At 44.0% G+C, this 25,047-nt stretch overlaps 1 protein-coding gene across 1 annotated transcript in view; it reads left to right on the top strand.

Annotated features, from left to right (window-relative positions):
• ryr2a (ryanodine receptor 2a (cardiac)) overlaps positions 1–25,047 on the top strand; it is a 407,989-nt gene that overhangs the window by 322,264 nt on the left and 60,678 nt on the right. The window contains 3 exon segments of the mRNA XM_061810997.1: positions 8,229–8,359; positions 18,450–18,492; positions 18,590–18,720. Coding sequence (XP_061666981.1) covers positions 8,229–8,359; positions 18,450–18,492; positions 18,590–18,720 — 305 coding nt within the window.

Here is a 25,047-nt window from a genome sequence, read left to right on the forward strand (position 1 = left end):
CAATGAGATACACAACAAGGGGCTTGTATACTCACGCAGACTGATGCAGTCTTAAGCACAACAAACCGGCAACTGAGAATAAAGAACATAAGGCTAATATGCCTGGCCCAATTATCGTCAATAAGGTGCAGGTGTGGAGCTGCTGCTGGAGGCAGCTGCACCCAGGACAGTTGCCAGACATAGCCTCGGCCAATGCGCAGATCCTAGATGCGACAAAAAAAAAAAAAAAAAAACACCAGGGGTGAGTGAAAAAAGGGCCCGGAGTAGGGCACAAACCCCCACCCCAGTCTGTCTGGTGGCCGTCAAGGCCACTCAAAGCGAGGTGCTTGGTTGGGTAGTTCAGGAGGTCGGCTAGGATGCCAAGCACCAGGGTCCCTACAGGGTGACTCGGGTGGACATCCATGAAGAGGGTCCCAATGGCAAAGCAGGAACCAAACAGAAGCAAGTTACAGGTGCAGACAGTGCCTTGGCAGTGCTCGAGAGCCGGCAGCTGTTGAGGCTGCTGGTCGAGCATTGCCAAGGCTTTGTCGAGAGGCGGCGGCTGATGCTGGTCGAGTATCGCCCAGGCATGGTTGAGAGGCGGCGGGCTGCTACTGCTGATGCTGGTCAAGCACTCCCGAGGTGTGGTCAAGAGACGGTGGGTGCTGCTGTTGTTGTTGTTGTCGAGCAATGACAGAAATAGCAGGTAGTTTAGTTATGGGCTGGGACACATCCGGTAGGTCGGGCGTGGTCGTCCATTTCTCCCAGATGGCCAACGTCATAGACAGGTTTTTCTTACAATCATATCTGGATAAGGGGGATCTGCTGACGGCCTGTGCATACAGGGGCAATCGTAGATGACATGCTCCGCAGTCTCCTCCCCTAGGCCACATTTTCTGCAGATGGTGTCCACTGCCCTGACGATCTTGGCCAACAAGTACTTCAGGGCGGGGTGATGACCACACTGGATCCGACTCAATGTCACTTGGTCTTGGCATCTGAAGGTCATTTTTGCTTGGCGGTTGATCAGGCTGCTTCGGTCACAGTAGATTCAGTGCGTTCATTCATGGGACGGCGAGCCATCCCTTGTTGCTTTGCAGATTATTGCTTTTGCTATGTCTTAATGGTGATCGACTTCGGTTTGGTCCGCGACTGATCCAGCTTTCACCTGGGTATCAACTAGCTTGTTGCCGACGATAGTGCAATGACCCGTGCACCAAGTGAAGGTCACCCGGCACCCACGCTCCGACAGGAGTATGAGGATATTTCATTTGTCGTTGTTCTTGAGGATGTTCGACGGGTTCATTTTCTGGTTGTGAAGGAGGCAAAAAAGGCTGTCACTGACCACCCGGGCTTTCAGGATGGTGTTGTCGGCGCGGATGATTTGCAACACCTTGACCTTTGATCTCTGCCTGGATGGAGGAACACCATCGGCCTCTTGGAATGGCGAAGGAGCGGTGGACTTGGGGGTCACTTGGGTGGCCAGTGGTGACGACGATTCCACCACTGCCTGTTGCAGTACTCATTGCTAATCCGTCTGTGTAGAGGAACATGGCGAAGGTGCCCCATCCTTCCTCCAGTCATTGAAGGGCTCACTTCTTGTCGGCTTCCACATCTCCTGACTTACTGCCGATAGTCTCAAAGACGTGTCCACCTGTCTTAGACCAGGGTGGGAGAAGTTCTGGCTGCTGGGGGGTTGGATGCTCCAAAGTCGGATTTCCAGGTCTCACCGACCTTCTGGCACCAGCTGGGCTTTTTGGTTCATTGTTTCACTTCTTTCTGCGCAATTTCAAACTGTGGGTGTGAGGGGGCAAGCCATTTCCACTTTTCAATTATAAGTGGCGCTAAGATGTGTCCCTCTCATGGTGATTGTCAGCATGTCTGCCTCCGCCAAGATAGCCTCTGCCGGAGTGGGTTTGACTTGGCCTGGGATGGCTTGACCCGCAAAGACACGTTTCTAGCTTATCCATCGTGGTTGATGAGACCCATGGGAGCCAAGCTGCTGCTGCGTATTTGTCTTGTACTCGACCCATGGCGATGTAAGTTAAGCGTAGAGTTTGCTTGTTGTAACCCCACTCAGATGTTGCTAGGCTTGTCAGGGCTCCCGCCTGGCGTCGCAGTTTCCCGCCCACGATTGCTGCATGGTTGGCTGGCAGTCGTACGTTAAGCCCAGGAATTTAGGGTGGGGATTGTACTTCAACGGTTGACTGTTTAGCTGAAGAGATGGGCGCCAGCTGGCCTCATGTGGGTTGGTGATGAAGAAAGAGCTGTAGGGATTTGCGAGTTTGGACCCTACGCGTGTTTGCTTATCGAGGAAGAGATGACCAATGATTAGACGAGTAAATGCATTTATTACAAAGGAATGTGCAATACAGACATTCGGGTCTTATGTAGGTATCTGCCGCACATGAGACATGCTGCCGCACATAAGACATGTGTCTTCTGGCAGGATAGCCCAGAGAAGAAGACAAGAGCTGCCCGGAAACCCAAGGCTTTTATACGTATGGGTCCATGGTAAAGGTGGCTGCCCCCCCCCTCCCCAACCCCCTTCACGCAGTCTGGTCCTGGGCCAAGATGGTAATTTTCCGCTCCTTATCTGGTGTCGTTCGTCTCCGCGGAAATGCCTGGGAGAGGAGGCTGCCACCAGCCGGTTTTCTGCGTACAAAGGTCAAGGACAGCCACTACGCTCCACAACACATCCTTGTCTGATTAGCAAATGGACAACACTTTATCTGTTGATTAAACATATAAGGTCATATTTAAGCAAATAATGAAAGTGCAATAAAAGTAAAATTGTCTTCAGAGCATTCCGATTTTTGGACTGAAAGTTAAATTTTCCAACGTCAACTCCAGGTCTCAATACGGTTCAGTGACTGTTGCAGTGAGCGTTCTGCCTGGTGGAGGTCTGAACCAAACTTGCGAAGGGTGGTCGTCATGGACCTTGCGCTGATGAAATAGGTGAATAAAAAAATAGGTGAACGTCACGAGCAGTGTGTCACCGGAACAAAAACAAGGGGTGGCAGCTGGTCGATTAATCTCCTCTCCTGAACCCACGTGAACCGCAACCAATTAGGCCAGCTCCTTCATCATTGAATGCCTCCGCTCACATTGATCCTTGAAATGGAGCATGAAGGCAACAAATTCTTTGGCCCGCTGCACTCGAAGGGTAGCAAATCCTACATCGCTCTGGGCTTGGAGTTTGGAGCATTTATTGTGTCTGTGTCCGCTGGGTCCATGTATGGCCAGTTCGTTCTGTCACATGCACACAACATGGGGTAGGTCCCAAATTCAGGACTCGGGGGCAGTGACATAATGTTGAGGGTGGTTTTATTCAAGGCAGAGGGCATACACAGTTAAGCAGTCCAAAAACGCAGAGTCACAAAAACATGTGACAACAAGCAAGGTCCAAAATAACATGACAACGAGGTTGGATTACTACTTGGCAAAAAACAAGATGTGACTTAGTTGTGGTGGCACAGAAATAATGTCTGTGACAACGAGGCTCATATTTTCACGCAAACGAATGCGGTCTCAAGCACAGCGATCTGGCAACTGAGAATGAAGAACACAAGGCTAGTTAGTTAGTTAGGTCTAGTTAGCATCAATAAGGTGCAGGTGTGGAGCAGCACCTCTGCCCAGTGGCCTGGCCACGCCGTTGACACTCAGTTCTGAGGATCTGGGTTAAAATCCCGGCCTTGCCTGTGTCCAGTTTGCATGTTGTCCACGTGCCTGCATGGGATTCCAGTTTCCTCCCACATCCCAAAGACATGCATTTATTGGAGAGTCTAAATTGTCCGTAGGTGTGCTTGTGGGTGCGACTGTTGTCTGTCTTAATGTACCCTGTGATTGGCACTCAACCAGTTCAGGGTGGACCCTCCTTCCAGTCTGATGACAGCTGTGATTGGCTCCAGCACTGCCAGAACCCTCGTGAAGATAAGCGGCTCAGAAAATGGATGGATGGATGGATGGATGTATACACGCATGCAAGCAAGCAATCATCATGGGAATCTCCAGCCATCACACCGCTCTGTGCCCCAGAGATGAACGTATTTCGGTCTGAAATGTGTGAAACAACGCCAGAACAAAAACTAATGAACTGGTGACAATGTCGGATGAAGCTGATTGGAAAGTGTAATTATTCACAGTGAAGAGTCCTGCACTTGGACTGAAAGGCTACTCACTGAGAATGAACCCACTACTCCTGAAGAAACATGAAAAAAAAAAACAGATTACAGTTTGCAAAAAGACACCATAACAAAAATCTCAACTTCTGGACACATGTCCGATGGTCTGATGGAACAAAAGTGGAGCTGTTTGGCCAGAATGACCAATGTTACATCTTGAAGCTTGTAGATTTGAGAACACCATACCAAATATGAAGCGTGGAGGTGTCAGCATCATGTTGTGAGACTGTTTCGATCTAGCAGGAACTGGAACGCTTTATAAAATAGATGGCATCATAAAGAAGGAAAATTCTTGTTTTCCTTTCGGCTTGTCCCGTTAGGGGTCGCCACAGCGTGTCATCTTTTGCAATCTTAGCCTATCTCCTGTATTTTCCTCTCTAACCCCAACTGCCCTCATGTCTTCCCTCACCACATCCATCTGAACATGTCCAAACCGTCGAAGTCTGCTCTCTCGAATCTTGTCTCCAAAATATCCAACTTTGGCTGTCCCTCTAATGAGCTCATTTCTAATCCTATTCAACCTGCTCACTCCGAGCGAGAACCTCAACATCTTCATTTCTGCCACCTCTAGTTCTGCTTCCTGTTGTTTCTTCAGTGCCACCGTCTCTAATCCGTACATCATGGCCGGCCTCACCACTGTTTTGTAAACTTTGCCCTTCATCCTAGCAGAGACTCTTCTGTCACATAACACACCAGACACCTTTCGCCAGCTGTTCCAACCTGCTTGGACCCGTTTCTTCACTTCCTTATCACACTCACCATTGTTCTGGATTGTTGACCCTAAATATTTGAAGTCCTCCACCCTCGCTATCTCTTCTCCCTGTAGCCTCACTCTTCCCCCTCCACCTTTCTCATTCACGGACATATATTCTGTTTTACTCCAGCTAATCTTCATTACTCTCCTTTCCAGTGCATGTCTCCATCTTTCTAATTGTTCCTCCGCATGCTCCCTGCTTTCACTGCATATCACAATATCATCTGCGAACATCATGGTCCAAGGGGAATCCAGTCTAACCTCATCTGTCAGCCTATCCATTACCACTGCAAACGGGAAGGGGCTCAGTGCTGATCCCTGATGCAGTCCCACCTCCACCTTGAATTCCTCTGTGACACCTAAGGCACACCTCACCATTGTTCTGCTGCCATCATACATGTCCCGTACTATTTTAACATACTTCTCTGCCACACCAGACTTAGGCATGCAGTACCACAGTTCCTCTCTTGGTACTCTGTCATAGGCTTTCTCTAGATCCACAAAGACACAATGTAGCTCCTTCTGACCTTCTCTGTACTTTTCCACTAGCATCCTCAAGGCAAATAATGCATCTGTGGTACTCTTTCTCGGCATGAAACCATACTGTTGCTCGCAGATACTTACTTCTGTCCTGAGTCTAGCCTCCACTACTCTTTCCCATAACTTCATTGTGTGGCTCATCAACTTTATTCCTCTATAGTTCCCACAGCTCTGGTTATCCCCTTTGTTCTTAAAAATTGGAACTAGAACACTTTTCCTCCATTCTTCAGGCATCTTTTCGCCCGCTAGTATTCTGTTGAATAAGTTGGTCAAAAATTCCACAGCCATCTCTCCAAATTGCTTCCATACCTCTACCGGTATGACATCAGGACCAACTGCCTTTCCATTTTTCATCCTTTGTAATGCCTTTCTGACTTCCCCCTTAGTAATCACTTCCACTTCCTGGTCCTTCACACGTGCCTCTTCAACTCTTCCTTCTCTCTCATTTTCTTCATTCATCAATTTCTCAAAGTATTCTTTCCATCTATTTAGCACACTACTGGCACCAGTCAACACATTTCCATCTCTATCCTTAATCACCCTTACCTGCTGCACATCCTTCCCATCTCTATCCCTCTGTCTGGCCAACCTGTAGAGATCCTTTTCTCGTTTCATGTCCAACCTGGTGTACATGTCTTCATATGCCTCTTGTTTAGCCTTTGCCACCTCTACCTTTCCCCTATGTCGCATCTCGATGTACTCCTTTCGCCTCTCCTCAGTCCTCTCAGTATCACACTTCTTCTTCGCTAATCTCTTTCCTTGTATGACTCCCTGTATTTTGGGGTTCCACCACCAAGTCTCCTTCTACCCTTTCCTACCAAAAGACACACCAAGTACTCTCCTGCCTGTCTCTCTGATTACCTTGGCTGTCGTTGTCCAGTCTTCCGGGAGCTTCTGCTGTCCATCGAGAGCCTGTCTCACCTCTTTCCGAAAGGCCGCACAACATTCTTCCTTTCTCAGCTTCCACCACATGGTTCTCTGCTCTACCTTTGTTTTCTTAATCTTCCTACCCACCACCAGAGTCATCCTACACACTACCATCCTATGCTGTCGAGCTACACTCTCCCCTACCACTACTTTATAGTCAGTAACCTCCTTTAGATTACATTGTCTGCACAAAATTTAATCCACCTGCGTGCTTCTACCTCCACTCTTGTAGGTCACTATATGTTCCTCCCTCTTCTGGAAACAAGTGTTCACTACAGCCATCTCCATCCTTTTTACAAAGTGCACCACCATTTGTCCCTCAAAGTTCCTTTCCTGGATGCCGTACTTACCCATCACTTCTTCATTGCCCCTGTTTCCTTTACTAATATGTCCATTACAATCTGCACCAATCACAACTCTCTGCTGTCTGGGATGCTCAGAACTACTTCATCTAGTTCCTTCCAGAATTTCTCTTTCAACTCTAGGTCACATGCTACCTGTGGGGCACAGCCGCTAACCACATTATACATAACACCCTCAATTTCAAATTTTAGTCTCATCACTCGATCTGATACTCTTTTCACCTCCAAGACCTTCTTAGCCAGCTATTCCTTTAAAATAACCCCTACTCCATTTCTCTTCCCATCTACTTCATGGTAGAATAATTTAAACCCTGCTCCTAAACTTCTAGCCTTACTACCTTTTCACCTGCTCTCTTGGATGCACAGAATATCAACCTTTCTCCTAATCATCATGTCAACCAACTCCTGAGCTTTTCCTGTCATAGTCCCAACATTCAAAGTCCCTACACTCAGTTGTGGGCTCTGTGCATTCCTCTTTTTCTTCTGACGATGGATCCAGGTTCCTCCTCTTCTTTGTCTTCGACCCAGAGTTGCTGAATTTCCACTGACGACCTGCAGGTTAGCAGTGCTGGGGGCGGGCGTTGTTAACCTGGGCCACGACCGATCCGGTATGGGATTCTTTAGATGAACGCTCATATTTGTTTGGCACAGTTTTTACGCCGGATGCCCTTCCTGACGCAACCCACTGCATTTATCCTGGCTTGGGACCGGCCTACAGATTGCACTGGCTTGTGCCCCCCATAGGGCTGCATTAAAGAAGGAAAATTACATGGAGATATTAAGGTAACATCTCAAGACATCAGCCAAGAAGCTAAAATTTGGGTGCAAATGGGTCTTCCAAATAGACAATGACCCAAAGCATACGGTCAAAATGGTTTAAAAGTTACTTGAGGATAACAAATTCAATGTCTTGGAATGGCCATCACAAAGTTCTCATCTGAATACCATCAAAAATTTGTGGGCAGATCTGAAAAGGCATTTGTGAGCAAGGCAACAGACAAACCTGACTGAGTTACACCAGGAGAAATAGGCCAGGATCCCAGCAGAATACTGTGGAATTTTGTGTATATTGTCGAAGGTTATCTAAAATGTTTGGCCCAAGTCATGCAGTTCAAACAACATGCAACTTGATACAAAGGAAATTTATTTAAACTTTTCTCCAAGAAACTCCTCTCATTTTCATGGAACTTAACAAAATTAAAGAATTTTGGTGATCCTGACTGACCAGAAATGAGAGAGGTTTAGTCTGATTTGGCTTCGGACAGTAAGACAAAAACTTAAATGCGTTTTTGCAGTGTATGTAAACTTCTGTCTTCAACTGTACATAAATGTACAATACAAACACACGACGATTTCTTTCACAATGAATAAATACATTTTTCTACACCAAAAACAACTACTGAAATACAGTAGCACTGTTGCTTTGGTGTGCATGTATGTGCCTGGATATGTATCATGCATTTGGCTAACTGTGTCTTGTAGGTTCCATTGGTGGTCTTTAAGCGTGAAAAGGAGGTTGCCAGGAAGTTGGAGTTTGACGGCCTTTACGTAACAGAGCAGCCATCTGAGGATGATATCAAAGGACAGTGGGACAGACTGGTTATCAACACACAGTAAGTAAATTTGTTAATTTTGGATCATGGATCTTGAAGAAAACGCTTTGAAAAAAATTGCAGAACTGAACAGAGATGTTTTCCATAAGAATGGGAGATGAAAGTAGTATACATTGTGCCCTTACCCATTTGAAGTTCTAAGTTTGTGGACCTGCATATTCATGAATTAAAGTTATTGTTTTTTTGTTTTTTTTTACAATGTACCATTTTTCGTGACTATAAGATGCAATTCTCTCTTAATGAGCTGGGGCACCTTATGTGCACACTGTTTTCCAAAATCTTTCAATGTTGTCATGTGACTAGTCCAATGAAGTACACTTGTACACGCTATTTACACTGCTAACATGCATGCTGACGTGTTCTAGCGTGTATGTACACTACCATATGAAGGCATTCATAAGACAGTGAGGAACAATTACAATTTTACATTTGCAAGCATAAGAAGCTTACATTGTCCCACAAACTGCCAGTGTAGGCAAGTCATTAATCACACTCGGTGTTACATCAAACTAAAATGATAACATCACAACAAATAGAATAGCATAACTAGCATATCATAAACAAATAAACAATGACTTGAGAAATAATTGACACAAAATATGCACTTTAAAAGGTATTTACATGCTCCCAGGATACTTTGCAGCACTAAGGAGGCCCTTGCCCCACGTAGGTTCACCATTCCGTTGCTTATGTTTATGGCACCGGTTGCTTTGACATGACAGTTCCTCACGTAATGACCTGAATGCCCACAATAGAAGCACCATCCCTCTCTCTGCCGGCGTTAAAGCACCTCAAGAGAGACCGATACTGCCTGATTCGTGTGAGGCGACACAGGCCCGTTGGCCGAGGCTGCCGACAGGTGTTCTACCTTGGTTCGGCTACTCACTGACATTCGTTTTGTCTATACCTCGTGACGTATCCTTCCATCGATCTCTGTCTAGCTCACGATCAATGAGCCCCTTGTCGATCATAATTGCGAGAGCTATGAGCGTGTCCAACTCGGTTGGAAGATAAAATGGGACCAAGTGATTCTTGACGGCAGGGGACAGCCAATGAAAATATGCATCACGTACCGCTGTATTGTTCCACTTACTATCAGCCGCTAGGATACGGAATTCTATGGCATAATCAGACACCCTATCCTTACTTGCTCCAACGCAATTAAGGAATTATCTGCCTCACACTCCTGGGTGGAGTACTTGAAAATCTGCTCCATTGTCTTGTCTTGACAAACAAGGTCCAAGAATGAAATGTGACAAAGTCCGGCTCAATTCGGCAGTTGCCCACACCTCCGCAGTCCCAGTCGTGTGGGATATGATGAAAGCAATTTTTGCACACTCAGTGCAGAACACAGCTGCCTGTAGCTCAAAATGGAGTTTGCATTGCATGATTAATGGCTTGATGTTCTCGGAGTCTGCCGAGTACCTACCAGACAGCAGCAGAGGTGTTAAGTGGTGGCATGGTGAGTGACTGTTCCCTGAGTTTGTGTCATATTGACGTAATTTCCCAACTGTGAGACCACCTGTCTCACAACAATGTCATGCTCTTCCTTAAAAGATAGGTGCAGGGCACCAAGTTGTTCCTCCAGCTGCGCGATGTTTCGTCCCAGTGTTTGAAGTGCTTTACGCACCGGGTCTGAGTCTGCAGGGTCCATGTCTTGCTAGTTTGTTCTGTCATGAGCAATGGCAAGGGGTAGGACCCAAATGCAATGACTCGAATGCAAATAGCAGTTGAAGAGGGAGGTTTAATTCCAGGACAACCCACCCTAACCCACAAGTAAGCAGTTCAAAAAGCCGACAGCACAAAATGTGAGGCAAAAAGCAAGATGTAAAAAAGCTTTAGAGATTATCTGCTCACATGCCTTTTATGGACCTTGTATCCACCATGTACTATAATGCAATACTTAACCTGTTACTCTGTCACAAAGTACAGTTTGCATACATATTTTCTTGTGTTAGTGTATTGGCATGTTCCCTCATTATTTGCAGGGGTTATGTTCCTTCGCCCCCCTGCCGCCGCGAACAATGAAAAGCCGTGACTAACGGATGCAGTATTAAAATACCTACATATAATATGTAGCATACTTTTGCAACCATAAGGTGCAGTTAAAAGTCTTCAATTTTTTTCCAAAACGGACAGGGCACATTAAGTTCACCAAGAGTTCCAAAGTCTGTAAGTGTTGTTGTGTGACTAGACCAGTGAAGAATGCCTGAACACACCAGTTACATTATTGGCATGGACTAAAGGAGAGCGCTCATAATACAGTGAGGAACAATTGCAATTTTACATTTGCAAGCAGAAGAATTGTACATTTTCTCACACACTACCAATGGATACAAGTTATTACTCAAGATGTTGTTCAAACTAACGGTATCACATCGAAACTAAAATTATTACACCACACCAAACAGAATAACATAACCAGCGTATAATAAACATCCTTACATCCTCCCAGTTAAAGAGGTCCTGACCAATGTTCCCTCTAAGCTGGGGGTCGAGAACCTTTTTGACTGAAAGAACCATAAATGCCAAATATTTTAAAATGTTATTCCAAAAGATCCATATAATATTTAAAAAAATATATATAGAAGTATTTGCGGATTTATGTAAGACCAACACTTTTAGAGTACAATAAGTCTCTAAATTCTTTTAAATAACATTGTTACACTGTTGCTAAAGCACGGGTGTCATCCCTATAAACATTCTAAAATAGATATTGTAATGAAAAATACATATAACAGTATTCACTTCAATTTCTATACGGAAAAAAAAAAGTGAGTGTAGAGCGCGTCATCCATGCACAAAGTTGCGCAATTCAGTGTCCCTCGACATCAAAGTGGTCGCAATATCAGTCGTGTCATCTGTCCTTGACGTCATCGTCACTACCACCGTTGAAAACGCGCAGTGCCTGCTACTACAGAAGCCGAACAACAGAGATATTCGCATTTTTCCGACGCCCCTTCTGACACCCAAGTTCTTTTCGAAAAGGGCAACACCTCACAACCGAGTGAAGTTACCGGGGCAATATTACACTATTGTTTCAAGCCCTCAGGGCAATATTAGACTATTGTTTCGAGCCATATTCAGATATCCGATCACGGCCAAACCACATCCTGTCCGATCCACTCCCGCTGCGGAAATGAGCCATCGCGGCTCATCGCAGCCGGCCGGTGTGGATTATGACGGAGCCGAGCGGTGCTGCTTTAGTCACAGTCGAGATGGGGCGCTTTATGCGCGCACGCGACTGAGTAACGCATTCTCGGCTGGGTTCTTCAGAGCCGCCCCTGTCGCAAAGCCCGACGCACAGCCTTCGCAGAAGCTGTGACCGCCGAACGCGGCGCCTCAGCCGGTGTGGCTGAGTGTGGCTGAGTTTCGGCTCCCTTGGTGGCATATAAGGAGGAGGTGGAGCCTAGCTATGTTGCTTTTAGGGGTATGCTCGAAGTCGCTGCAGTACTCGATGAACACTATCGAGACATTGTTGGCTGGGCGACGCGCACATCGACACATTTCATACGTGGATCTTTTGTTACGTTATGAGAGAGACCGATTTCGTTGTCCACCCCGCACTATTTTGTTTAGCAGCTGTATGTGCACATCAACACATTTCAGACGCGGATCTTTTGCTACGTTATGAGAGAGACCGATTACGTGGTCTGCCCCAACTTTTTTTTTTTTTTTGGAGCTGTATACACACCTACCTGTTATTTGGAACCCACAAAGCTCTCGTCCTCTGCACCCGTGAAATCCATTTTTCACAGCGAACAGGGTCTCTTTCAAACTTATGAAGGGTAATTCCATTCTCCCGAGTGTTCAAGCAATGTCCAGCAATGCAATGAGTAGTATTTTGGTTAACACAAAGGAACAACGAGCTATCTTCCCGGAGGTAAAACTAATGGAAACAAACGAGTCCACTAGGGGGCGCCTCTGTCCTGCTTCTTCTCGAAAACAAATCCCTCAAGAGGATTTTCATGGCGGGAGTTACAAAAAGCTGTATACGTCAAAATCATATTTTGTGGTGAAACAACACATGGGACCATATTGGCTGTGGGTTTTTCATTAATAATATACCAAAAATCATCCATTTGACAACACTTGAGCTTTAAGCTTCACACAGCCGTTGAGACTTCCAAGCATTAATCGTGAATGTAAATCAATTTAATTTGCCATCATGATGGTACAATGGCGAATAGTTCTTGCCGACAAAGGCGTGTCTTTTATTCGTTTGATTATCTTGCCTTTATGTTGTTGGAATGTTTATTGGCAACATCGAGTACGAATGCTTAGGCATACTGATACTCCCCATCTGTGAATTTAGACACACAGCATAACCGTCTCTCTCCACAAAGGCTGTCCATTCTTGTTAAAACCTCCGATATGCCTCTTTTTTTTTTTCTTTGAGCAACCTTTGTCAACTAAAAAGTGTTTCCATAATTAGTTACTGCAACCGATCGGCGTTCGACCCTTTTGCACCAACTGCACGTACTCAACTTCTACGGCAAACTACGGCAAGCCCAGTTGGCCAAACTGTCTCTGGGTGCGTTGCATGCATGACAGAAATCACATGTTTGTTGTTATGAGGGCTCCGCGAGCCATATGGAACCATCAAAAGAACCAGGTATGATTTGCGAGGCATAGGTTCCCAACTCCTGCTCTAAGCTGTGCGTGCACACTATTGCACACTGCTGATGTGGTCTACGTGCACAGACATTTTGCGTTGTGCACAAAAAAAAAAAAAAAAAAAAAAGAAGAAGAAGAAGTACAATATAAGATGCAAAAGTCCCATTTGAAATATGTTTTCAATGAGTGAGGGGTGACTAGCTGCATCCAATTCACATACATAGAGTGGTTTGGGCATAGTAGAGCGAAGACAAGCGAGACACACTACCTATGTTTACCCTCGTGGTGAAAGTAAAACGGTAAGCAAAAGAAATACTCTTATTTTACGATGCAATGACTGTCAGAGTATGTGCAAATAGAAGAAAAAGCAGTAAAACTGGACACGATATTCCTCTTTTTTCAAGAGAGAAAGATCTGGTCTGAAAAGTACCTGAGTACACCAGAAAGCTGACATAGCAAAAGTTATGCCTTTGAATTTTTTTATTAAATCAAACAGTGGAGGATGAGATGGTGTGTATAAGTTCCAACTTGGCACACCACCATGGATGAAAGCACAGAATACATTGCACAAAAATATAGTTATCTATTTTAAATATAGGGAGCCAAATAACATTCAACATCAAACTGTTTGGGAGCATCATTCAATTGTCAGCATGCACTGCGAAAGAATATTGTGCAAACAGTAATTCAGTTTTACACCATGAAAAACAGACTGAAATATCATTGTGAAAAAATGCGTGAAATAAATTTGGAAGGGGGCTTTCAAATTTATAGTTCATAGTTTAGTTCAGTATAATTTGCAAAAACACTTAAATAAAACTGTTCCTAATCAAAGTGTTATGATGGTAATGTAAATGCTGCAATCAGATTCTTTTAATAACCCATGTAACTTCAATGGATGACATGTCTGAGTTTCCTCATAGTGGTCAAAGGGATCGCTGAGATGCTTAGTGTGTTTGACATTTGACATTAAAAATTAGAGCTAACACTGGTCATAAGTGCCTTAGATCACAGATAGCTGTGGGTGAAATGAGTTTCCCTCAGCAGGTTCTCCAGGCTCTCCCTTACAGACAGTTGCTGAAGCTCTGTCATCTGGGAGGGGCTCAGAGTAGAGCTGCTTCTCCTACACATTAGGAGGAGATAAATGAGAATCTGTTCTCACTTTCCTGAGCAGTACAGATAAGGTTAAATAGATAAAATGAAAATACTGTAAATTGCAGAAAATATCTGTGTTCAGTTTCAGATATGGTTTCTGCCTTTTTTGTGTCTTTACAGTTTTTTTTTGTGTGATTACTTTCAAAGGATTCTCAATGTAAAATTGTCTTTTTCACGTCATTGATTTTTAATTTCTTTAAATACTTATGCTTACTTCAAAGTTATTGATCCGTTCAAAATATTGTCAACTTCTGATATAAATACCTGCAAATTAAGGATGAAATGTTGATCTTCTATTCAGTTTGTTGCAAAAATAAAGGAATTGGCCTCTCTGTTCCAATAATTTTGGAGGAGATTGTATGTTATACATCGTGGTCGAATTATTAATACCTTGATATTTATATTTCAATTGTGAAGCTGATGATAGACCTGTGACTCCAGAATGAACCAGGGCACAGGTGGAGATAGGCATCAGCAAGGAGTTGTGGAATGTGGGATGAATCTTCAATGATTACCGAAGTTTACATGGCAATTTCCTGAGATTTAGCACAGAGATTGAGAAACCGAAAGAGAAGATCATTTTCTTACCATATCCCAGTAAATCTGCCTGGCCTCTCTAGAGGTGATCTTCTACAGAAGGAACTACCATCTTTGCTCTTGTATTTCTAAAAGTGTGGTTTGTAAACAAGAGAGAGACACACACAGAAGTGCCTTCCAGCCACCACTCACAGGACTGAAGGAAATTACATGACAATTCCGTGAGATTTAGCACAGAGATTGAGAAACCATAAGAGAAAATCATTTCATTACAATATCCCCGCAAATCTGCACTACTCTAGTGGAATAATGCAGGACCAAAGATGTGCAAAGGAGTCAGCAACTCCAGCAACAAGAAAACAAAAAGGGCAACTTAAGTAGCGGACAATTCAAAAGAGGATCAATATTGGGATAGCCTTCCCCAGGTGGAAGGAGCTCATGAGAAAAAAAATCTTTAAAGCAGTGGTTCGTAACTTGGTTTGAATCGAACCCGAGCGGTTAGGTGAGGCAGTCGCTGGGATTCATTTAGGACGTTACACACGCTATGTGTGGGTATGTTCATGCATCCGTAAAAGCCTTTTTGCACTTCATTTTGAATGCTGCCTTCATGCTGTTCAAAACGCTGCTTGAAAGTGTGCGTCTACTGTTGCAGCGCTGTGCTTCGAGTTGAAATACTTTATTTTTTCATTTATCTCTATATTTGAATACTTCAATGATGCACTTGAGTTGATAGCATTCCTGTGATGTCAATTGCGGTAGATTCTTCTTCTATGTGCAATTGAGGTAGATTCTTTGTGCACTCCAGGTAAATTCTTCTATGCGCGCTTGAGGCAAAGTCTTCAACACATTGGAGGCATTTGCAAATTTTCAAACCTGAGTATGTTAGAGGAAAAGGCCAAGTTTTAACCATTATCTTCCAACAAGGTTTTGTTGTCTGTTTAAACTCCTTTTTCTTCTTTTACTTTCGGCTTGTCCCATTAGGGGTCCCCACAGCGTTTCATCTTTTTCCATCCAAGCCTACCTCGTGCATCTTCTTCACTAAAACCCAATGTCCTCATATCCTCCCACACAACATCCATCATCTCCACCCCAAAAAAAAAAATCAATATTTTACCTGCATTGTTAAAATATACCACGGGGTTCACAGCACTGCAAAAAAGTAGGACTTTGTCATCCAGAAAATACGGTAGCACATACTTTTGAATATCATAGTGTGTTGTAGACACATTGTTGAGCAACGTTAGCACTTTGGCAGCATTCGTTTTTGTTTGTTACCAAATTGTAGGTCCATTCTAGCTTGCTGCCACACGGTAACTACATAAAAAATAGCATGTACACACACATACACACAAACACACAATAATAATACAAGGCATTTCGTAATATTTATGAAATTATGAATCTCTTCATGTCAGTCAACACCGCATCTGTCCATCCATTCTCAACACTGCTTACCCTGGCTAGGGTCACAGTCAACTCGAGCCTAGACCAGCTGACTTCAGGTGAAAGGCAGCCTATACCCTGAACCAGTTGCCAGTCAGTCACAGGGCACCTATATAACTTATATATGAGCATTCACACTCACATTCACACTGTCACTGAATGCTCCATGAAATATCAAATGACATCTTTGCCAATTATCACCATGAACAATACCATGAACTGATTGCCAGTCAATCGCAGGACACATGGAGACAGAAAACACTCGCAGTCACAATCAAACCTAAGGGCAATTTAGTGTCTCCAGTTAATGCATATTTTTGGGATGTGGGAGGAAACCAAAGTGCCAAGAGAAAATCCACGCAGACACAGGGAGAATATGCAAACTCCACACAGGTGTTTTGAACCCCGGTCCTCAGAACTGTGACACCAACGCTTTACAGCCACTCCACCGTGCTGCAATTATGTATTATTGTTGTTATTATTATTATTCTTATTGTTACATTTTTTAAAAAGGCTTTAATAATTACATTAGTGACACCGCGGGAATGATATGTATTGGTACACACACATTTATTATTCATTGATGTTTATTTTAAATACGTGTACTTGTTTTTTTTTGTGCTTAACTCACTCAAAATTAGCTGTTAGCTTGAAGAAAGAGTTTATGCCTGTCTTAAACCTATGATGGCATAAATGAAACTTCAGTCCGCTTCATAAAGAAGGACCAAAATAACATCTGGGTGAGAGCCACAATATTCTTGCCACACTACAATTGGCATCAACTTTAATGATTAGTACCTTCATTTTAAAATGTTGTTAATATTATATATTTAAGTTCATTAAAAAAATGTTTTAAGGTGAAAGGAAATATTCATGAGGACAGTAGAGGTTAATAAGGGTAATGGAACATTAAAGAATAAGTGTGGAACTGGAGAAATTCATATGACTAAGAAATCTGTAAGAAAAAAAAAGGAATTGTTCAGCGTAAATATTGTTAATACTATATATTTTATATATATATTTTATGTATATATATTTTTTACATATTATATGTTTATAAAAAGGTGTTTATAAAGTGCCAGTGACACCTAAAACATAAAATTTAGTATGTTGTTAACCAAAAATCAGCCGGAATGGACTCATCCGTTTGTTCACAGCACATCAGAATGTTGTTCTATATCGATTTTTTTCATCTCCCACCATGAAAAGCCTCTCGAGGATTTTGTGTTGAAGAAGAACCAGGAAGTGATGTTTTTTTGCAGATGCCTACAGTGTCGGGGTCAAGTGATTATACCTATTGTAGCGGCGAGAAATTAGCTGTTTTTTCTTTGTTAGCCAAAATACCTAATGCTCGCTGTATTGCTGGATTTTGCTCGTACACTCGGGAGGATGGATTCACTCTTCAGACATTTCCAAAAGACCCGATTCATGGTGAAAAATGGATTGCACAGGTGCAATGGACAAGAGCTTTGTGTATTCCAAATGACAGATTTGTGTGGATAGATCTATTTAAAAAAAACGAACTAACTAGCCAAACAATGTATAGTCACCAAACTTGAACAAATGTTATTTCCAGCAAATGTTCCAGGAGGGCAGTGTGGTGTCCGTGTAGTTGTCCGAAAGCAGCAATATTAATAAAAAGATCTGTCCATGTCTGACGACGTAATCCTTCTCACAGAATGTAGCAGAAGATCAGCGTCATAATAACTTAAAAAAGTACGTAAGTCAGGGATGCTAAATGTGTTGATGGGCGTAGGCCGCCGTTCGCTGGTTGCCGCTGTTTCCCCTGATGCAGAGGTGGTTTGGTAGAGCTTAATAAGAGTAATGGAACATGAATAAATGAAAGAAATAAATGAGAGAGCATGGTATGTGTTTTAAAAACTGAAACATTAGCGTACACTATTCGTTTGGGTGTAATACACAATTTCAATGCAAGATGGGTCTAATTCATGGAAAGAAACTCCGTTTAATGGTACTACTTGCCACATTAATGGTGGTAAAAGTTCAATAAATTTGGTCAATAATGCTGGAGGAAAGGAGCGTCCTTCTCTGCTCCCCTGGTAGAATGTACAGCTGAATGAGCTGATCCCATTTGTAATCGCGTAATTGCTTTGTTTTTATCCAGCGGATGGACAATTCTCAATAGACATGTTTCCATATGGTGCTCTGCAAGATGTTATTTATACTGTTTCTGAAGGTCCAGAGCAAAGCGAGATAGTCAGGACAATGAACGCCATGCTGTGAATTTTTGTGATTAAATTTGAAAAACAATCCAGTATAATTGAATTAGATCAAATGATGCATCTGATTATTTAAATATTTGCTTTATAATTTCTAGATCTTTCCCGAACAACTATTGGGATAAATTTGTGAAGCGAAAGGTATGGGTCTTTGACAATTTTCTATTCTATTTGTAAAATTCAATATTAAATATCTCTCTTCAATAGGTCAATAGAATTCCACTCTGCTTTTCCTCAGGTGATGGATAAATATGGGGAATTTTATGGTTGTTACCGGATCAGTGAGCTTCTCGGCTTGGACAAGACAACTCTGGACTTCAGTGATGCTCATAAAAGAAAGCCCAGAAAAGACACCTACCTAGCTGCTGTGTGAGTACATTGCACTTTTATGAGAGAGAGTACTTTGAGTACATATCCGTTTTCAAAAAGAGATTGGGCCTCATTTACCACCAGTCCAGGTTCTAAACATTTATTAAGAAGTTATGTGAATACACTTTTCAAGAAAATGTGGAATTTTCCAATGAATGTTTTCTTGACCTTCAAAATTCTTCAGGATATCAACTTGGTTAGGTAAAGTAATAGTTTACAGAATTTTCTGTAACTAAGGCCAGGTCATGGCGAATAGTAGTTATCAGATCTGTCTCACAGTTTGGAGGACGCAGTTTCAAATCTGACCTTTCCTGTGCGGCGCATGAATGTTCTCCCCATCCATGGGTTTTCTCCAGGGACTGGGGTTTCCTCCCACAGTCATGGTTGATTTAAATTACCCGTAAGTGTGAAAAGGAATGTGGGTGTGAATCGTGGTTTGTTTACATGCGACGTGTGATTGGCTGTCAACTGCTTCATGGTGTACCCAGGTCACCCAGAGTCAGCTGTAATGGGCTCCAGCACCTTATCCACCCTAGTGAAGGGAAGCGGTGTGGAAAATGGATGGATAGATAGGTCCAGCTGAAGAGTTTAAAGGCAAAAGCAGACAGCTCCATTTGTTAAATAAATCTATGGTTCCTTAATAAAAAGATAATAGATAATTAGAAAATAATTTTATTTAAGATATTGTACATTAAGGTGGCACGGTGGATCAACTGAAAAGCGTTGGCCTCACAATTCTGAGGACCCAGGTTCAATCCCAGCCCTCCCTGTGTGGAGTTTGCATGTTCTCCCCATGGCTGGGTGGGTTTCCTCCGGGCACTCCGGTTTCCTCCCACATCACAAAAACATGCAAAATAAATTGGACACTCTAAATTGCCCCTAGGGGTGATTGTGAGCACATGGACCCAGCCAACTCAGATTGGGTGCACAACGCCCTGCAGCCTCAAGGACGGCATCTGTTTGTCTCGATGTGCCCTGCAATTGGCTGGCAACCAGTTCAGGATGTACCCTGCCTCCTGCCCATTGACAGGTGGGATAGGCTCCAGCACTCCTACGACCCTTGTGAGGATAAGTGGCTAACAAAATGGATGGATGGATATTGCACTTTAAAATATATTAAGTACATTGTTCCCTCATTTTTCAGAGGAGTTACTCCCTGTGACTCTCAAAAATCTGCAAATAGTTGATGCAGTTTTAAAACACGTATGTATGATATGTGCTGTATTTTCCACAACCATAAGGCAGACTTAATTTTCTCCAAAATGGACAGGGCACTTTATAATCCGACATGCCTTATGTGTGCATCAAATCTATGTTTTTTGAGTGAATATTTAAATTAACTACAACTAAACACACTGGTTACATAGATTGGAGAGGTTACATGCAAACTATTAAATGTGAGCAGAGCAGATGCACTTATCTGTGTCTCGTTTTAGTGATTAGGGTCCATGTATATATTGCCACGCGTGTGGTCTGGTCCTTGCTAGATCGTTTTACTAGTATGTCACGTTCTCGCAAGCCTTTGCCTATGTCCTTGCTACTCTGTGAACCGAACCCTGCCTTGTTAACTAGCCAGCCTTCACGCCTGCTGATTTTGGTACTGCTGCTTCTTTGGACTGCCTGCCTGTGTTTCGATCTTGGACTGAATAAAGACGCTTCCCGAACTGTACCTGGTCTGCGGCAAGGCAAGCCCCAGGTCTCCGACTACGCCATTGACTTCTATATTCTTGCATCCGAAAGCCAGTTGAACAACAGGGAGCTCCTAGATGCATTCTTTCAAGGGCTGTCCCCCGGGGTAAAGGACCAGCTGATCCCGCTGGACTTGCCGACAGACCTGGACGCACTCATCGCTCTCACTATGAAAATAGAGAAGAGACTCATGGATTGGGAGCAGGACAGCAGGCCTGGCTGAGGGACACACCTGCGCATAACAGGGACATCTGATGAAGTGGAGAAGCACAGGTTGGGCCGCCCCTGCCGTCACCAAAGGAACGCGTATGCTGGCAGAGGGAGGGACTCTGCTTCTACTGCTGGCAGTCGGGCCACACAGTGACCCACTGCTCGGTCAAACCTCACCCCGAAACCTGACGAGGGTACGCTCAACCTCACTCAGGATAGTCTGGACCAAGCACTTCCTCTTGTCATTCTGTATTCGGGAGGACAGCCACTCAGGACAACTGCATTCATCGACTCGAGTTCGGACAACAATTTTTTTAATCCTCAGCTGGTTAAAAGCATGGGTCTAAGGACCTCCGCAGTACAGCATCCCCATAATGGTTATGCAGCAAATGGCAGTTTCCTCAGCAAAATAACCCACCACACTCAGACACTCATTCTGACATTTCAGGCTTCACATTTGTAATGTATCATCTTCCATGTTTTTGACACCAAGGGGCATAACATAATCTTGGAGGGCCCCTGGCTTAGAATGCACAACCCCCATATTGACTGGTCGAATGGAAAACTCGGGTCCTGGGGAGCCAAGTGCGCATGTACATTCCTCTCGCCCCAGGAAGCGGAGAGGGAAGAAGCCACTCAATCCCCGCGATTTTCTAAGTATAAGGCCAAGTCGCTTCCTTCTCACAGGCCATACGACTGCGCCATTAACCTGCTGCCCGGGTCCTCAGCCTCTCGCGGGAGCCTATATTCTCTTTCAGGTCTGGAGCATCAGGCAATGAAAGCATACGTGGAGGAGTCACTGGCCGGGGGAGGCTACTTTTCATGGCCCTGCATCGATTACCAAGGACTGAACGGCATCATGATAAAGAACAGGTACTCTCTCCCCCTCATTGCTACAGCCTTCAAACTTCTGAAGGGGGCCAAGGTTTTCACCAAGCTGGATTTAATAAATACTTACCACCTAGTGCGGATAAGAGTGAGGGATGAGTGGAAAACTGCTTTCAACACGCCCGCGGGGCAGTATGAATATTTGGGGATGTCATTTTGACTTACAAACGCACCAGCCGTATTTCAGAATTTTGTCAATGATGTTATATGCGAAATGCTCAATACATATGTTTTTGTGTACCTAGACAACACCTGATTTTTTTCCCCCGGATGAAAAATCCCATGTCAGGCGTGTTCGTGTGGTACTACAACAGTTATTGCGTCACGACCTATATGTCAAGGCTGAAAAGTGTGAGTTCAACCATCGTGTCATTATTAGGCATTGTCTTAGCAGAGGGAGAGATACGCAGCGATCCCAGCAATGACGAGGCCGTTCTTCATTGGCCCACTCCAAGTACCCACAAGGAGGTGCAGAGGTTTATTAGGTTCGCCAACTTCTACCTCAAATTCATCTGAAACATTAGTACGGTTGCGGCCCCATTGCACGCACTAACCTCACCCCACAGTTCCTTCATTTGGAACCCAGCCCACCAGGTGGGCTTCCGTAAGATCAAGGCCAGCTTTAGCTCAGATCCGGTCCTCACCTGGTCCGATCCAGATAGGCAGTTTGTCATTGAGGTTGATGCGTCAGATTCAGGGATAGGGGCAGTTCTCTCACAGAGAAGTCCCAAGGATGGAAGATTACACCCCTGCTCATTGTTATCTAAAAAAAACTAACTCCAGAATGAAATTACGACATCGGCAACCCTGAACTTATAGCAGTCAAGACAATGATATCGGAATGGAGACATTGGTTAGAGTGGGCATAGGTCCCGTTCTTGGTATTTACAGACCACTAATATTTTGAACACATTTGGTCAGTCATGATCCTGAACGCCAGGCAAGCTAGATGGGCTCTCTTATTTACGCTTTGTGATGACCTATCGGCTGGGGTCAAAGAATGGGAAACCCGATGCGCTGTCACGTGTCTATGAATGGGAAAAAACTGAGTCCGATCTTGCGCCTATTCTCCCTGAAGTTTGTTTCATCTCACTCTTAACCTGAGAAATTGAAACTCAAGTCAAAGACGTGCTAAAGGACTCTAGCAGGATGACAGGCTATATGTCGTTCCCCACACCAATCGCACACTGTGTCACCCGGGCGTGGCCAAAACACAGTCTGTAAGAGAGTAATGTTTCTGGTGGCCAAACATAAAAAAAAAAAAACACATCAGGGAGTACCTCAACGCGTGTCCTGTTTGCGCAACAAATAAACCCTCCTGGCAATGCCCCTCAGAGGACTTACGCCCCCTGTCCATTCCACGACGACCCTGGTCACACATTTCTCGAGACTTCGTCACCGGGCTGCCAGCTTCACAGGGTCACACCATTGTTCTCTCAGTGGTGGACTGCTTCTCCAAAACTGTTCATTTCATTCTGCTACCTAAAGTCCCCTCCGCAAAACAAACGGCCGAGTTTGTGATCAATAACGTATTCAGGTTGCACAGCCTTCCCACTGATGTGGTTTCCGACAGGGAGCCCCAGTTGATTTCCCAGTTCTGGAAGTTTTTTTTTTCTCTTATGTGGCCCCCGTTAGTCTATCCTCGGGCCATCACCGTAAACCAATGGCCAGACTGAGCGCGTTAATCAGGACTTGGAAGTAGGCCTCCGGTGTCTCGGTTCTCGTGAACCGCGCTCGTGGAGTCCAAATGTTGATATGGGTCGAATACACACATAACTCCCTTCTCTTAGCGTCCACTGGCATGTCCCTGTTTCACATAGTGCACGGTTATCCACTCTCTCTCTTCACATCCCTAGATTAAAACTCGTCGGTGCTGCCTGCGTTGGCTGTTGTGAGGCGCTGCAAGCGAACCTGGGAGCGAGCCCGACAGATACTACAGCACAAGGGGCTCTCCAATAAGGCCGCAGCGGACCGTAAGAGGGCGCCAGCTCCACTATACAGGGTGGGTCATTGACTCTGGGTGTCTGCTAAGGGCCTCCCACTCAGAGTGGAATCCTGCTTGCTCCCAGGTTCGTCGGTCCATTCCGTATTACAAAGATAAATACAATCACGATGAAATTAAAACTCCCGAAGTCGATGCAGGTCCACCTGACTTTTCCCGTTAGTCACCTCAAGTCTGCTCAAGTGTCCTCGTTGGTCCCGCCTGCCAGACCCCCTTCTTCCCCCCCGTATGGTGGTCTACACCTGGGGTCGCGAACCTTTTAGGGTGAGAGCCATAAACGGCAAATATTTTAAAATGTAATTCCAAGAGCCATACAATATATTTAAAACTAAATACAGGTTTATTTGTGCATTTTTTGTCAGACCAACACTTTCAGAGTACAATAAGTATCTAAAGTCATTTAAATAACATTTTGATGTGTTATGTGTGTGGGTATTTTTATTCTTTGTTCTCTTTATTTTCCTTATATGCTTTTAAGTTGTTATGATGCAGAACTTTGTGACACTGTTTCCTTTCATACTTTTAAGTCCTTATGATGTGACATGGTTTCCTCTAATACTCTTGGGTGTCTTTTGTGACGCGGAAGTCTGAAATGTTTCAAGGATTACCTATATAAAGGACGAGAAAGACGGACAACGAGGCTTCTTCTTACAACCTTACCACTGCTCTGGGAAATTACACTGCTTGGAACACTAACTACACGGACGCCTGCTGCCTTTCGTTTTCCAACCGGCTGGAACTTTCGCTAACTTGGAATAACCGCTGGGACGAACATTTGCTTGTTTGTGAACACTTGTTCAACATTGGTGACTATTGGCCGTTGTGGCTCAACTACTATGTTCTTGAGCGCCTATTTTGTGCTAGCTGTTTTATCGTGTTTGTGTTGTGTTGATGTGTGTGAGATTAAATTGTCAGAAACGCCTTGTTGCATTTTGCTGGTTTGAACAAAGGGGACGTTAGTCTAAATTCACACGTAACAGATGTTGCTAACCCATGATGACAAAAGTACTTCTTACCATTAATGTGACTTCTTTGCTGATGGCTTTGTCGTCTGTTTCATACGTCATTACTTCCATCCGTTATTCGTGAACATAGGTTGGTTTTAATGTTTTTTTTAATGTGAGAAAAACCTTTCATATGCATAGGTGCAACCAAACATTCTCAGTGCAGCAATACTCACACACCACAATGTGTCTTAGTCCGTTCCAAGTTTTCACAATCAGCTGGTCTCGAGGTTGGATTTTTTTCCATTTGTCGCCACTTATGTGCGTTCACTAACAATGCTTGCCGACAGAGGCATGTCTTCACGTAAAAAAAATTTACGGTGGTGTGCAGCGCATAAGCAAGCTGTAATTATAAACCACATAGATAGGCTGCGTTAGAACTGTTACATTTGTAATTATGAGTGTACCCCATTTAGAGGGAAGTGGGTGGCGGTCCAAGGTAAACTAGGAAGAAGAGCCGTGCATTACGTGTGTTGCCAAAATGTTCAGCAAAAAAAAAACACGTCAGGCTGACGTCTTTTTTTTCCAGGCACG

The sequence above is a fragment of the Syngnathoides biaculeatus genome, chromosome 22 (assembly GCF_019802595.1).
Source record: "Syngnathoides biaculeatus isolate LvHL_M chromosome 22, ASM1980259v1, whole genome shotgun sequence".
Lineage (NCBI taxonomy): Eukaryota > Metazoa > Chordata > Actinopteri > Syngnathiformes > Syngnathidae > Syngnathoides > Syngnathoides biaculeatus.